Source organism: Chiloscyllium plagiosum, unplaced genomic scaffold, assembly GCF_037043375.1.
Source record: "Chiloscyllium plagiosum isolate Xiang-an unplaced genomic scaffold, Cpla_swu_hap1 HiC_scaffold_2, whole genome shotgun sequence".
In the NCBI taxonomy this organism is placed as follows: Eukaryota; Metazoa; Chordata; class Chondrichthyes; order Orectolobiformes; family Hemiscylliidae; genus Chiloscyllium; species Chiloscyllium plagiosum.
In genome coordinates, this window is record NW_028270140.1 from 35,103,478 (window position 1) to 35,119,900 (window position 16,423).

Consider the following 16,423-nt stretch of genomic DNA (forward strand, 5'->3'; position numbering starts at 1 on the left):
GAACCCTCTGGAGTTTCTGACTTTAAAGGGTTTCTTGGCAGTTTCTACATAGAGGGGAATGGTCTGTCAGAACTTTAAATTCCCTGGACAATTGCAATAAAGTGAGCTGGTCAGGGATAACACCAGTACAAATGCACAATATCAGTATAGGCGACCAGTTTTCTGGTCATTGGTATATCTGCCCATTAATTCCTGCAGAGTTGGTAATTTTGACTTACCTTTCCCTTAAAGGCATCTATACTATTCATTTGAATCACTTCCAGTAGCAACTGCCAAATTCTCACTGCTCTCTGAGTAAGAGGCTTATTCTGTATTCCCTACATTCATATTATCCATACATTCACAGCTGACAGATTCGGACACTCTATAAGTGGAATCATTGGGCTAGATTTGACGCTTTCTTCTCACTGAGTTTGAAGGTGCAGGCACATTAAATCCTGTAGACAGCCTATTTGTCATCTAACCTTCTGCTCAAGCTTCCACTGCAGTTGTACCAGCGATATGTGGCTTTGAGCACCCCACCCACTGGTGTGCCATTTGAGACACTTCAGTCAGCAATTAAATTCTGTTGAAAACATTTAACCATGATGGAAGCAGTTGCTGTCAAATGACCTGCCCAGTACGTTCGTCTGTGTGGGATGATGGTGGGCTCCTGTACCTTTGTTGGCCCTCAGTATCTATTGAAGGCATCCCCAAGATAGGAATTTCCTCACCCTCACTCCCCCCACCACCCTCAGGTAGATTGCTGTCCACTCATATCTTTTCAAACCCCAGCCTCTCATAGATCTTGAAATGCTTAAAAGGTTCCAATCCATTGCATTAACCTCCCGTCATCAAAGGTTGGCACGGTGACTCAGTGGTGAGCACTGCTGCCTCACAGCACCAGGGACCTGAGTTTGATTCCACTCTTGGGCAACTGTCTGTGTGGAGTTTGCACATTCTCCCTGCGTCTGCGTGGGTTTTCTCCAGGAAAGGATAGAGGGGTGGGTCTGGATGGGATGCTCTTCAGAGGGTCAGTGTGGACTCGATGGCCTGCAGGGAATCTATGATCACCCAAGTGCAGTACTAGCATCGGCCACTACTCCCGTTGGTGCTGTCAATTATTTGAACAGCAGGTTAAGCATGCAATTTCATGCTGCTATTATGAAGTAATTATACGAGAACAACATTTATTACTAACTCGAGATTCTGCAATTAGTCCAACAAGCTGCCGTAGCACAGTTGATTAATGCTGTGTATGAATTTCAGTGCCAGTGTGAGGCTGGGTACAGAGGCCTTGCGTCTTGATAATTGGCTGATCGAATCTAACACCATGCTCCTTCGGTTTTTCATAAGAGGCAGAGAATGGACCATATTCAATAATTGATAAACTAACAAACATTGTCTGCTGTTAGACGTGATTCTGTGTCTGAGAAGCATGTACAGAATAATCCTGAGTGTGTTATTGACTGCAGTGATGACTGATTTAAAACATCAAACTAGTCATATGGCTCCTTTACTCCATTAGACGTGATCATGTGCAGGAGCTCATTCTCTCCATACAAAAGGAATGCAGCTTTTTTGAATTATCTGGAAGTCTGGTAGCTTGGGGAGTCTACAGTTTCCCATTTCCTTCTCAACGGCAGCCAAACAGAGTTGACTTGTCAGCCAATCAGCACCCTTTGCTCCTGCAGAGTCAGTTGTTGTGATTGTTTGGCACTTGGCATTCTCACGCCTGTCCTGGTGAGTGGAAGATAAAACTCTTCAGCAATGTGCCTTTCCTTTCAAGTTTGACCAAGCAGCTATTTCCTTTATCAAATCTCCCCCTAAGCTTTAAAAACATGGCAACTTCTCTGAGATAAGTTCAGCAAATATCAGACAGCATATTCATGGGGTAAACACAACCACGAAGTGAAGAAAAATAACTTTCCTGAAAACTTATTCACAGACCTGAATCAGAGAGATGGAGTGGTGCATGATCGTTTGATTGCCACCCCTCTGAATTCCCAGCTGGGCTACAGATGCAGTGAAACGAACGGTGAATGAGGGGAAAGATTAAAGAAAAAAGAAGCTTTTAATATAAATACAGAGGCCTCTGAGAATCTGTTATACCCAGTCATAAATCAGAACAGAATTCATTCTTTGAATCCAAAGCCGAAACCAGATTTTTTTATACAGCAAGATGGTGCAGGAACATTACTTTCATAGAACCCCTCAATTTCAAGTCCATGGCTTTCAGGAAAGTTATTTTTCTTCACCTCATTATCGTGTGTATCCCACGAGTATACTGTCAGATATTTACTGAACCTACACCACAGAAGCTGCCATGTTTTAAAGCAAGAAATTAAGGAGAGATTTGATAAAGGAAGTAGTCACTTGGTGGAACTTGAATACTCAAATCATGCTGAAAGACGTAGGCTCCTCCCAGCCCACCGTGTGAATTTATAGTGGGTGGGATTTTACTGCCCAGATCACCATGTGTCTGTATGGTTGACCATATTAAGAAATATTCATCGCTTGTGGTGTTACCTGATGCTTAATTGTAACTTGGCTTCTTTCCAAGTGAAAACTGCCAGCTTTCTCAGTCAATCCTTGGTCTGTGCCTGCAAACTGTAAACGCATTCTGAAATGATTGTTTGAGTGGTGTGCAAGTTATTGGAAACCTGATAATTCAACTCAAACAATATTTAATTTTTCTTCCCTTTAAATATTCCCTAACAATTTAAACTATTGCACTTGACCTTGCATTTCTTGGATAAATAAGAGCTGGGCAAATGATCTGTAATCAATAAAGTTAGCTGATAGCCGCAAGGTACAAAGGTGGAGGGGAATTGCCGGTTCTAATTGCCTTGGCCAAGAATAGACAGTAAAGGATGAAAGGATAGTTGCCTGGCGACAGATCAGAGAGGTGAGTATCCTGTAAATCATGTTGAGGACCTCAATTGAAAGATTTATTCATTTAGTCAGCCCTGAGAGGTGTGTTTTAAAAACTTTAATCTCATATTTTGAAACTACCTCATTGATTTCCAAAATAACCCAGCAAAATATCTGGTTCTGTCTGGTTTCAACGCAGCAACCAATCTGAAAAATGTTAAATTCTGATGAGGATTGGTGTTTCTAACTTTAAACCTCAATTTTGTCACCAGGCAGGACTTTCCTGTGAGATCTGTTTCATAATTATTTGCATGTTTAAGAAGTTGTTAAGATATTGCAAATCTGACACTTAGTTTTCTGTCTCTCAAGACTCAGCAATATTAAGGCTGTCTGATTTCCTGCACACCTGTCTAACCCAGAACTTGGGCCCCTCAGACACACACTGGGTTTTGACGATTGAGAGCAGTGAAAAACTCAGTCAAAAGAATCAGTTCGCAGTCTACACAACTCTCTCTCACACACACATATTCACACACACACTCTCACACAGCACAGCTGTTAAACAGATCCATGCTCAGGCTCACAGAAGCACCCACCCACATTGTGAAGTCTATCACAGCTTTTGCACACCCACAGATCTCAGTGGATTAGAGTGCAGACTATCATTGCTCTCCCTTTGTCTCACGTGCGCACTAGAAGATATGTACATTCACACGGCAAACACATAAGAGTTCAGGGGACAGTCTAACACGGCTCTCCCACACATTTGTAGGATTGGGGTACAGTCAAACCCGGTTCATAGACATACAGAAAGCTGAGCTGCAGTCACCACAGCTTCCTCACATTCAGAAACAGGATTGGGGAGCAGTTCCACACAACTCTGTCACACACTCTCCCTTACATTGATGGACAAATATCTAACTCTCCTCTTTTTTCTCTTTCTCTCTGATTCATTCCACCCGACCTCCAATGGAACCTGCTATTTCCCCATAGAGTGGAGGTAAGACATTTGAATTATTCTGAAAGGTTCACTTCAACCTTCTTGTTTTGTTTTATTCCTTGTCTAAACAGCGGCTATGTAAGTTTGCATTTACACAGTAAGCAACAAAAACGGCAAATGTTGTCTTTGTCAAAGGATAAAAGTTTAATTCTGGAAAGTGCTTATGTTTTTGAAATCAAAAAACAAGAGATAAAATATTACCCACCCAGATGCAATAAAAGTTAAGATTTTGCTAATGTTGCCTACTTTACATTCCCCAGCCTACCATATTACATGGGTTCACCTTGGTGACACACCTTTCTGCTGGCCTCATGGGACTTGGTGTTTTCCAGGGTTGGCCACAATAAAATAAATAATTTTTTAAGGGGAAATAAATCTTTGAGCCAGCGGTCACATGTGTTTTTTTGGTATATTCTCCTTGTTATTGTTCCACTTTTGGAATAAAGGTTATAGCCAGGGCAGGATGTTGCTGACACAACTACAACTTGTTCGAGCCGCCCGGAATGCTTTACCTCCCATAGCGTAGCTGGTGGGGGGTTACTAGCTCCTGAGTTTGCACATGGGTGTTTATTTGGTATGATTCTGGACTGTACAAGAGTAAACTTCAGGAGCAACTTATTCCAGATGCTGGAATCTGTACTGTAAACAAAAAAATGCTGGAAATCACAGGCTGCATCATAGGCAGAGAGCAAGCTAACGTTTCGAGTCGAGATGACTATTCATCAGAGCTGCCTTGAAGTGTGGACTCCAGTGGGACTGTCTGTTCTTTCCAGTCTGGCAGTTAGACACACCATTGTTCTTTATTCTCACCTGTCAACTGTCAACTTTAACTGTCAACACCTTTTCTCCCCCAGCATTCCACCCTTCCACTAATGCATAAATGCTGCCCCCTCCACACTTCCCATCAGCTCTGATGAGGAGTCATCTAGACTCAAAATGTCAGCTTGCTCTGTCTCCACAAATGCTGCCTGATCGACTGTGATCTCCAGCATTTTTTGTTTGCATGAGTAAACTTCAGCATGGGCATGGAAAAACTGATGGATCTGCTTTCACAATTTCAGTGGGATGGAGCACACCTTACCACTTTTTGTCCCACTCCCAATCAGATTGTATTCTAAAGTGCTGTGCCTTCCCTTAGGGGGCCAATTAATTTCTTAAACACCTTTTGCTCCTTTGGAGAGCCAGACATCACAGGCTGAATGGGTGATGTGCTGCAAACCATTCTATGATTCTGATAGAGGCATGAGATGCTTGAGGTCCCTCCATAGTCTTTCTACTCCCTATCTCCAAATCTATTGTCTAGCTCCACAACTCTCCAAATTCTCTGCTCTCCTCCTATTTAGCTTGCCCAATCATTTTCATTGCTCGATCATTGAACATAGTGTCCCCAGTTGCCTGGGCTCCTGGCTCTGATATTCTTTCTATAAACCTTCCTACGCCTCTCTACTCTGTTAAGATTAGTTTATATTCCCTACAGTATGGAAACAGGTCCCAACAAGTCCACATCAACCCTCTGAAAAATAGCCCACCCAGACTCATTCCTCTACCTTATATATACCCCTGACCAATGTACCTAACACTATGGGCAATTTAGCATGGCCAATTCACCTGACCTGCACATCTTTGGATTGTAGGAGAAAACTGGAGCACCTGGAGGAAACCCACGCAGACAGTCACCCGAGGCGGGAATTGAACCCGGGTCCCTGGTGCTGTGAGACAGCAATGCTAACCACTTTGCTGCCCAATGGTTGAGATGCTGGTTGAGAACAACCTCTCTGACCAAGCTTTTGGTTACCTGCCTTAATATTTCTTTATAAATGATCTAATGGCTTTGAAGACAATGTAAAACTGTAAAGAATGGGTGGTCTGTGCCACCCAACCACACTTCCTTTCCAACCAGCCACCGTAATTTCTCCACCCTGCATAATTGAAAAACTCTTTCAGAAAGCCAGTTTAGCCTAAAGGGACTGCATTGCCTCACAATTCTAATAACAGTATTGTGCATATGCCTTTACTGATAGAATAATTTTGTTTATCTTCTAACAATTCCTTTCTAGTTATTTCTCAAATTCATGTCAAGACAAGCAAAGAGACAAATTTCAATAGTTTTACCTAGGAAAATATTCTAGGAAGAGTGCATGTACGTATAAAGACAGCAGACATTGATAAGGCTCTTTTTGAAACTTTAATTTGTGTTTGATAAGTTCAGGGAGGATATTAAACAAAGAGAGAGAGACTTTCTTAATCATTTGTTCTCTTTACTTCAACAAAGGACTTTGGTTTTGATTTCAGACTGTACAAAGGTGACTTGGGCTATTGCAGTATCTATCGTGGTGAGGTATGCAAAGACATACTGGGCAAAGACAAACTCGTTTTCTTCAACTCTTCTCATGCTGACGCAGAGGGGACACAAGAGTCAATGACCAAGAGCACCTGGACGGAATTGGATGGTGTGAGCTTGCTGTGCAAACCAGCTGCTGAGGCATTGTTGTGTCACTACATTTACCAGGATTGCAATCCATCTGGTCTGGGGCCTGCTCCGAAACCGGTGTGTCGGTACGTCAGCTGCAGGACTGTTCTCAGCCTGGAAAGTTGCAGGGTTCCAGGGAAAGAGCTGCATAATTGAATAACTCGTTCAAAAAGCCAGTTTAGACTAAAGGGGCTGTATTGCCTCCCTCTAGGCACCAGATTTTATAATTCTAAATTACTTTTGCAGGTATTAAATGAACACAACAGACATTTTACTCCAGCAGTTTAAGGCAGCTAGAAACCCATTGCTTCAAAATAGATTAGTATCTCCACTAAAATAAATTAATGTAGGTATGGTATCACAAGTCCAAGTGACTATAAAGCATAGATTATCTGAAACTGGGTGTTTTAAAATCTTTTAAGAGCCTAAGCACAGTGTCTGTAGGTTGTTATCAGCAATGAAATATGTAAGCTAATAAACATTATGAAAATTAATCCGAAAAAACTAATCGGTCAAAGATAAAATTGTTGTGGAAGATAGGGCAATGACTTATTTTACTACCAAAATTAAACACTGTTGTGTTTGTGAACTGCAAGAAGAGATTAGCCATGGATTTAAGATACTTTCATAATTCAGATCAGAAAGTTTGAGAAAGCAGTCTACAGTTCCCAAGTATTGACACCAAATACTCAATTTGCATTGAACTATAAGACTATATGTCTTATAGACATAAGAATAAAAATAGGCCATTCAGCCCATTGAATCTGCTCCACCATTCAATGAGACCCTGGCTGATCTGATACTCCTCAACTCCACTTTCCTGTCTTTTCTCCACACCCTTACCTGATTAAAAATCTGTCTCTCTCAGCCTTGAATATACTTAATGGCTTGGCCTAAGCAGCTCTCTGTTACAAAGAATTCCACAGATTCACTGCCCTCTCAGAGAAAAAATTGCTCCTCATTTCTATCTTAACAATATGGGCCCTTAATCTGAGGTTATGTCCTCTGGTGCTGGACTCTCCCCCAAGGGAAACAGCCTTTCCACATCTGTCAAGCCCTCTAAGAATTTGATATGTTTCAATGAAGTCACCTTTCACTCATTTATAATCCAACAAGTACAGGCCCAAACCACTCAACCTCCCCTCTTGAGATGATTCCTGCACACCTGTTATAGACCTAATGAGCCTTACTTGTACTGACTCTTATGCCAGTGTCACTTTCCTTTGATAGCAAACCTGTTCACAGTACTCCACCTGTGGTCTGATTAAGGCCTTGTACAGTTATAGCAAAATATCTCTGCTTTTATACTCTGAGATAAAGTGCAACGTTCCATTTGCCTTCGCTGTTACCCACTGAACCTGGATGCTAGCTCTTTGTGATTCATGGATGAGGGCTCCTAAATCTGTTTGTTCTATAGTCTTTTTCCATTTAAATAATACTCGGCTGCTCTATTCTTCCTGCCAAAGTGCATAGCCTCACACTTCCTCACATTATATGTCATCTGCCAAGGTTTTTCCCACTTGCTTAACCTGTCCATATCCTTCTGCAGACTCTTTGAATCATCCTCACACTTGCCTTCTCACCTATTTTTGTGTCATCCACAAACTTGGCTGTTGTAAATTCACTTTCCTCATCTAAATAATTAACATTTATTGGAAATAACTATGGCTCCAGCACTAACCCTATGGCACATCAGTAATTTCATTTTGCCATCCTAAAAATGTCCTCTTATCATGCATCCCTGTTTTCTATTAGTTAGCCAACCCTCTGTCCATAATTATATATCCACCTCCAACAACATGGGGTCTTATCTTTTTCAGTGTGGTCCCTAATCAAATACCTTCTGAAAATCTACATATATTACATCCACTGCTTCCCCTGCATCTCTCCTGCTTGTTAACTCCTTGAAGAATTCTGCTAAATTTGTCAGGCATGATTTACCCTTCAGCAAGTTGTGCTGACTCTGCTTGACCATATTTATTTCTAAATGCTATTGACTTCTTTATTATAGACTTTAACATTTCTCAATATCAGATGTTTAGCTAACTAGCATATATGATTTGGAGATACCAGTGTTGGACTGGGGTGTACAAAATTAAAAATCACATGATACCAGGTTGTAGTCCAACAGGTTTAATTGGAAGCAGTAGCTTTCGGAGCACTGCTCCTTCATCAGGTGCTCCTTCATCCTTCATCATCCACCTGATGAACTATAACCTGATGTTGTGTGGTTTTTAATTGGCCCATAGTTAACTATTTTTGTCTCCTTTCCTTTCTTAAGTAAAAATATTACATTGACCGTTTTTGAATTCTCTGGGACTTCTCTAAAATCTAATGATACCTCAAAGATTATTAAGGAGAAAGTGAGGTCTGCAGATGCTGGAGATCAAAGTTGAAACTTTATTGCTGGAACAGCACAGCAGGTCAGGCAGCATCCAGGGAACAGGAGATTCGACGTTTCGGGCACAGGCCCTTCTTCAGGATTCCTGAAGAAGGGCCTGTGCCCGAAACGTCGAATCTCCTGTTCCCTGGATGCTGCCTGACCTGCTGTGCTGTTCCAGCAATAAAGTTTCAACTCAAAGATTATTACCAGAGTATCCACTATCTCTGTAGCTACTTCCTTTAGCATCCTAGGATGTATCCCATCAGATTTAGGAGCACATCAGTCTTTAGCCCAATTGGCTCCCCTAGCACCTTTTCTCTAATGATAGTTATTCTATTTATTTCCTGTCCTTGCGCCCCTTGAATATTTAATAATTTTGAAATGCTATCAATGTCTTCTACCATAAAGACTGATGCAAAGTATTTATTCAACTCCTCTAGCATTTTTTGGATCCTCCTTTATTATTTCACAAACCTCATTCTCTTAGGGGAGAATGTTCACTTTGGCTTCTCTCTTTTCTATATATTTAAAGGAGCACTTGTTTTTTTATCTTGATATTATTTGCAATTTTACCCCAAAGACTATTTTTTCATTATTATTTCCATTGTTGTTTGTTGGTTTTTAAAACTTTCACAATCATTTGGCTTACCACTAATCTTTGCCAAATTGTATGTTTTTTTCTTTTCATCTGATGCTGTGCTTAACTTTCCTGGTTAAACATAGTTGGCTTATTCCCTTTCTAGAATCCTTCTTCATCACGGGAATATGTCTTTGCTGTGAGTCATGAACAATTTTCTTAAATGCTTACTATTGATTCTCAACCACTTTTGCTGCTCAACTCCTTTCCCAGTCCATTCCAGCCAGCTCTGCCCTCAATTTGGCATAAGTACATCGTGTTGAAAGCAGTTATTAGTGCAGAGAAAGCAAATCTAGTTGTTCCAATGTATGACAAAACTATATCTGCCTGACCTAAAGTCCCATACAGTCGACAGTGCCAAATACATTGGATTTTGGATATCATTCCTGTAATTAAGTCTTAGCAACCTTAAGAACCTGCTGTGTTCTCCATCTTTTACCTGTTTGCAAATTCTTACTGAAAGAGAAAGAATTTATATTTCTATAGTATCTTTCGTGGCCTCAGGACATACCAAAATAGTTAACATTTGACAAAATACTTGGCCAGGGGTAACTGTAGTGTAGAAAATATAGCTGTTAACATATACATAGTCAGATCCCATGAATAGTAGTGAATTAACTGGACAGGCAATCTATTCTCATGATGATTCTTGGGTATGCCCAGAAAAATGAGGAGGACTAGCCTACTGTGCTTCAAAGATCACACTACAGGGTCTACTTAAGAGTGCAACTGTGGCCCTGGTTTAACATCTTGTCTGAAACATGGATCGGATCAGCACAGGTGGCCTTTAATTCCAAACTGCGATCCCATTTCCATCACATTATGGTTATGATGAGATGGGGATTGTCATCGCTAAAAATAGGATGATTGAGAAGGCAATTGGCTTCAGTACTGTGCATAACACAAGTCTGGTCTCCATGGAGCTAAGAGGCCTTTTGACCTGTGAAATTGTGAGGACTTACAGAGATCAGATTACCTATAAAATGTTGCTTGTAATTACCAAAGTCAACCATGTTTCATTAGGAATGGTGAAAGTTCATGAATTTTATGTTCAAGTTGAACTACGTCACCACTGAAGAACCAAACATTTTTCTACTTTTTACAGCCAGTCTCAGGCCAGTAAGACCATGAGCAATGTAGAACAACATTGCTCCAACCATGTACTATAGATAGGTGCTGTGGTAAAGCATTCTCTTGCTTTTTAGATCAGAAGATTATGGGTTGATCAAACAGGTACTGGGGGAGTGCAGAGCTGGCAAGGATGCCACCTTTCAGGTGAAACATCAAAGCTCCAACTACTCCGTTCAAGTAGATATAAAAGATCATATGACTCTATTTGAAGAAGAGCACTTCTGTTTTAGGGGTTTTTCGCAGTGTCCTGGTTAATATCATCCAGCCAACACTTAGAAACAGATAATCTGATGTTTGTCATATTGCTGTTTGTGGGATCTTGCTGCATCCAAAATGGCTGCTGTGTTTTCCACATTACCAGAAGGAGTAGGCTTTAAGTGTATTTCATTTGCTGCAAACCTCTCTGGATGTCCTGAGCTTCTGGAAGATTTGTTTCTTTAACACGCCTGTAGTTCATTGAAAGTTGCGTCACAGGTAGACAGAATGGTAAAGAAGGTATTTGCCTTCATTGCTCAGATCATTGAGTTTAGGAGTCAGGACGTCATGTTGTAGTTGTACAGGACATTGATGCGGCCATGTTTTGAGTACGGTGTACAGTTCTGGTTGCCCTGTTATAAAGAAGGATGTTATTACATTAGAGACGGTGCAGAACATATTTACAAGGATGTTACTGGGATTGGAGGGTTTGACTTATAAGGAGAGGCTGAATAGGTTGGGACTTAGGAGGTTGAAGGGTGAATCTATGGAGGTCTGTAAACTCACAAGGGGCATAAAAAAGGTGAATAGCAAAGGTCTTTTTCTCTCGCATTAAAGTGTTCAAAACGAGAGGACTAATTTTAAGGTGAGAGGAAAGGGATTTAAAAAGGGTCTGAGGGACAACATTTTCACATAGAGGGTGGAAGGAACTGCCAGAGGAAGTGATAGATGCAAGTACAGTTACAACATTTAAGAGACATTTGGATAGGTATATGAGTAGGAAAGATTTAGAAAGATATGGGTCAAGTGCAGGCAAATGAGACTAATTCAGTTTGGGAAACTTGGTCAGCACAGATGAGTTGGACCAAAGGGCCTTTTTCCATGCTTTATGGCTGTATGACCCTAAGAGCACATCCTCTCATTGATGCAGTAAGACCATGGAGGGGAAAGTGAGGACTGCAGATGCTGAAGATCAGAGTGGACAGTGTGATGCTGAAAAGCACAGCAGGTCAGGCAGCATCTGAGGAGCAGGAGAATCAACGTTTCAGCATAAGCAATCATTAGGAATCATGCCTGGTGTAGGGTTATGCCTGAAATGACAATTCTCCTGCTCTGAGGATGCTGCCTGACCTATTGTGCTTTTCCAGCACCACACTCTCAACTGCAATAAGAGTATGTTGATTTTCCACATCTACCATTCCCTCTGAATGTTATCACCAATTTACTGTCAAGTCTTCCCAATTAGGTTTTATTCCCTTTTGAATTGGACTGAAGACCAGATCAAAACTGCAACAGGCCTAATTTGAACTATGGCTCTTGTAGCTAACATGAAAGGAAAAAATGAGAGACACATCCCATCAGTCTGGATTACATTCATGTCTTGGTCCCAGAGGAGGAAACCACAAGCTTCAGTCCGCTATACCATCGAGGGCTTTGGCCACATCTGTTTCCCATTCATTACACACCAGCAGAATAATCTTCTCTAAATGTACAGCATGTACATTATTAAACTGTACTTCCGAGTGAATGAGATGTTTTTCCTGAATAAATGATATAAATTGTCTTTTGACTCTATTGGTTACAGCATATCAGACTGGAAGAATGGGGTTTTGTTGCTTTCCTTCCTAAGTATTTAGGTGGCTCAGTTACAGGTCCCATTCCAGGGACCAAAAACACACTACCTGGGCTGACACTCCAATGGCAGAGCTCAATAGGGCTGCCATTTGGGTGAAATGTTAAGGTATTAGCTCATTCAGATGGATGTAAAATCCCTCACAGTACTATCCATAGAGTGGGCTAATTCTCTCCAAAGACCTCGTTATAAAATTATGGCCTCAAATCAAATTATCTCATCCTTATCACACTGCTGTTTGTGGGATCTTGCTATACAAAAAAAGTGACTACCATGTGTCCTGCATTACAACAGTGACAGTAAGTATGTCATCAGCTATAATGAACATTGGGCTATCCTGATGTCTGAAAGATACTATGTAAATTCACTCCTTTTTATCCACCTATCTAGGAGTTGTGGAGGGTTTTTTTCCCACATGAATTCCAAACAAAACTTGTTCCTTTTTTAGGGTCACTTTTTTTCTGATGCAAAGATTAAACATTGGATATTTCTTTGTTACAGTGAACACTGTCTGGCAGTGAAAGAGCTTTATTGCTACAAAGAGTGGCTCTCTATGGAAGAACATTCACGCAAAAGAATTTACTCTGCAAGTCTGAAGCTACCTGACTGCGACAGGCTTCCTAGCCTACACCAAGATCCTGATGCATGCACCAAAGTCTCATTTCTTGGCAAGTATTATCTGTTTGGAGGGAAATAGTTGCCAAATATATCATTGCTAATTTTCAAGTTAATATCAAACATTAGATGAAGATTCTAGCTTGTTAATTATTTTTCCATTATGTTTGCAGACATAAAGCGAGGACTCATTACCAGTGAGTGAATGCCATTCTATTTTATACTGAACTACTTTCAAATTAATTTAAATGAATGTATTGAATAGTGTTAATTAACACATACAGTGCATTCTATTCATAGGTTTTCTTCCACCTTTCTTTTGTAGTGGGTTAATATAAGAAATTATTTATGAGCATATTTTGCAATTTTGCATTCCTGGCCCAAATCCTAGAGATTCAAGTTGCGAATTCATTGTGACCCAGAACTGTTTTGGTTGTGTTGCCATAACTTCACCAAAGTCGAAGTTCTGCTTCAGGTTTTACAGTGGGTTCCATCTTTTGTACATCAAAACGATGGTGTGGGAGAGAATTCGTGACCAATATTGTCTTCCGAATTGTGGAACTCAGGATGCAAACTAGCAGCATCTATTGTCGCTGTTTACAATCATAGAATCACAGAATTCCTACAGTATGGAAGCAAGTCATTCAGCCCATCAAGTCCACACCAACCCTCTGAAGACAATCTCAACCAGAGACAATCTCCACCCCATCCCTGTAACCCGGCATTTTCAATGGCTAACCCACCGAGCCTGCACATCCCTGGACACTATGGGCAATTTAGCACGGCCAATCTACCTAACATGAACAGCTTTTGGACTGTGGGAGGAAACCAGAGCACCCAGAGGAAACCCACGCAGACATGGGGAGAATGTGCAAACTCCAAACAGACAGTCACCTGAGGCTGGAATCGAACTTGGGTCCCTGGCAGTGGCAGACAGTAGTGCTAACCACTGAGCCACCAAAGTTTTACCACCAGAACTGACCTGCTTACAATTAAGCAATGCACACATTTACTAATGGGTTTGACTGCAAATGTTTCCCTCTCAACCATGAATGTTAATGTCACCATTTGAAGGAATCGTTTAGAAGGAGTGAGGTGTTGAATCAATATGCGTAGAGACAAGCATAGATAAATTCTTGGCAGTAATATCCTTGTGTATCCTTGCAAATTCAACTCAGAGTTTCAACTGTCTGGAATTTATGTGTGACTGATGTGTGTCATTCCAAATGGGTACTGTGCACTGGACCAAGGTCTTAGTTAGTACAGAAATATCTTGGATAAGTGAACTAAAGGCATAAGGCATTCCAATTAGCCTGAGTCCAAGTGCTTCTAAGATCAGCCACTTACAGACACAATCTGGACCCTTGGCTAGATCTCCCATTGCTTACTTAGATACCCGTCTTTACTCACTGGAGTTGCTCTTTCACACTGTTCCTCAGATGAAACCTTTTGGATTCAAATCCTACTTCCGAGAGATGATCCCAGGATTTTGTACACGGTGTAGTCTTTTGGATGAGATGTTAAAATAAGGGCATTTCTGTCTCTTGTCTAGTACATAAAACATTCCAAGACTATTGAGAAAAAGAGCAGAAGACTTCTTCTTTGTCTTAAAAAACATTTATTCCTCAAAATATATCACTGAGACCAATTTTCATAATTACAAAGGAATGAGGGCAGAGCTCGCTGCAGTAAACTGGGAAAGGAGTTTAGCAGCAAAAGCAGTTGAGAATAAATGGGAAATGTTTAAGAAAATTATTCATGACTTGCAGAAAAGATATATTTCAATGAGGACAAAGGATTCTAAAAAGGAGATAAGCCAATTATGGTTAACCAGTGAAGTTAAGCACAGCATCAGACTGAAAGAAAAAGCATACAATTTGGCAAAGGTTAGTGGTAAGCCAAACAATTTGAAAGGTTTAAAAACTAACAAAAGCCAATCAAAATAATAATAATATCATGGAAGCAAATAAACTTTGGGGATAAACTCAGAAGTAACATCAAGGTAGAAGGCAAATGCTTCTTTAACTACATAAAAAGAGAAGTGAACATTGACCCCTTAGAGAATCAAGCTGTAGAAATAATAATGGGGAACTAAGAAATGGCAGAAGAATTAAATAATATTTTGCACCAGTCTTCACAGTAGAAGACATTGATGGCATTTCAAAATTACTAAATAATCAAGGGGCAAAAGGAGGAGAGGAAAGAAATAGACTAACTAGCACTGGAGAAAAGTGCTGGGGATACATATTGGGATAAAGACTGTTAAGTCCCCTGGACATGATGGGATGCATCCAAGAATATTAAATGAAATAGGTACAGAGATAATGGATACACTGGTAATTTTTGAGCAATGCTCAGATTCTGGAGAAGTCACAGAGGATTGGAAAACTGCCATTGCCTTTATGGAAACAAGGGAAAGAGGCAAAAACAGATCACCATAGGCCAGTTAGTTTATTGTCTGATTTTGGAAAATGTTAGAGTCTATTAAAAAGATTGTAGTAGCAAAGCACTTAGAACTACAAAACTATGTATATAAACAAGTAGAGTCAGCGTAGCTTCATAAAAGAGAAATCATGCCAAACCAATTTATAAAAATCCTTTGAAGACATAACACACAGAATCAGTCAAGAGAAATTAGTGGATGTAATATATGTGGATTTCCAAAAAGTATTTGATAAAGGACCACATTTAATAAGATAAGAGTGTATGATGTTGGAGGTAGTATATAAGCATGGACAGAGCATTGACTAACTAATCAAAGACAAAAGAGGTACAATAAAGGAGCATTTTTAGGATGGCAAAGTGAAATTACTGGTGTACCACAGGGATTAGCATTGAAGCCATAATTACTTACAATATATGTTAATTGTTTGGATAAGGAACATGAATGTGCAATAACCTGGTTTGCAAAATAGGTGGGAAAGCAAGCGGTGAAGATGATACAAAGGGTCTGCCAAGGAATGTAAAGAAGTGAAGGAAGCAGATGTGGAGAAGTGTGAGATTATGTACTTTGACAGGATGAATAGAGGAGCTGAATATTATTTATATGATAAAAGAATGTTAGAAGCTACAGAAGAGAGGGATTTGGGTGACCATGTCTGTGAATCACACAAAGCTAGCAGTAAGTGTTGTTTGGTAACATGGAAGATAAATGGAATGTTAACCTTTATTTCAAAGAGAGTGGAATATAAAAGTAAGGAGATAATGCTAAAACTTTACAAGGCTCAGCTGGAATATTGGGAAAATGTTTGGCTCCCTTATCAAAGGAAAGACATCCTGGCATTGGAGGCAGTCCAGAGACGATTCACTCGGTTGATCCTGCCAATGGTGGAACTGTCTTTTAAGGAGAGTCGTAAAGAAATACAGCATGGGAATGTTCCAATTCATCCATGCTGACCAGATATTGTAAATTAATTTATTCCCATTTGCCCATATTTGGCCCATAACCCTCTAAACCCTTCCTATTCCTATACCCATCCAGATGCCTTTTAAATGCTGTAATTGTA

General features: G+C 40.3%; 1 protein-coding gene across 1 annotated transcript in view; it reads left to right on the forward strand.

Moving 5' to 3' along the window:
* Nucleotides 1-16,423, forward strand: part of musk (muscle, skeletal, receptor tyrosine kinase) — a 185,198-nt gene that overhangs the window by 81,270 nt on the left and 87,505 nt on the right. The window contains exons 8-11 of the mRNA XM_043716207.2: nucleotides 3,847-3,853; nucleotides 6,146-6,409; nucleotides 12,804-12,970; nucleotides 13,091-13,114. Coding sequence (XP_043572142.2) covers nucleotides 3,847-3,853; nucleotides 6,146-6,409; nucleotides 12,804-12,970; nucleotides 13,091-13,114 — 462 coding nt within the window. The remainder of the gene's footprint in view (nucleotides 1-3,846; nucleotides 3,854-6,145; nucleotides 6,410-12,803; nucleotides 12,971-13,090; nucleotides 13,115-16,423) is intronic.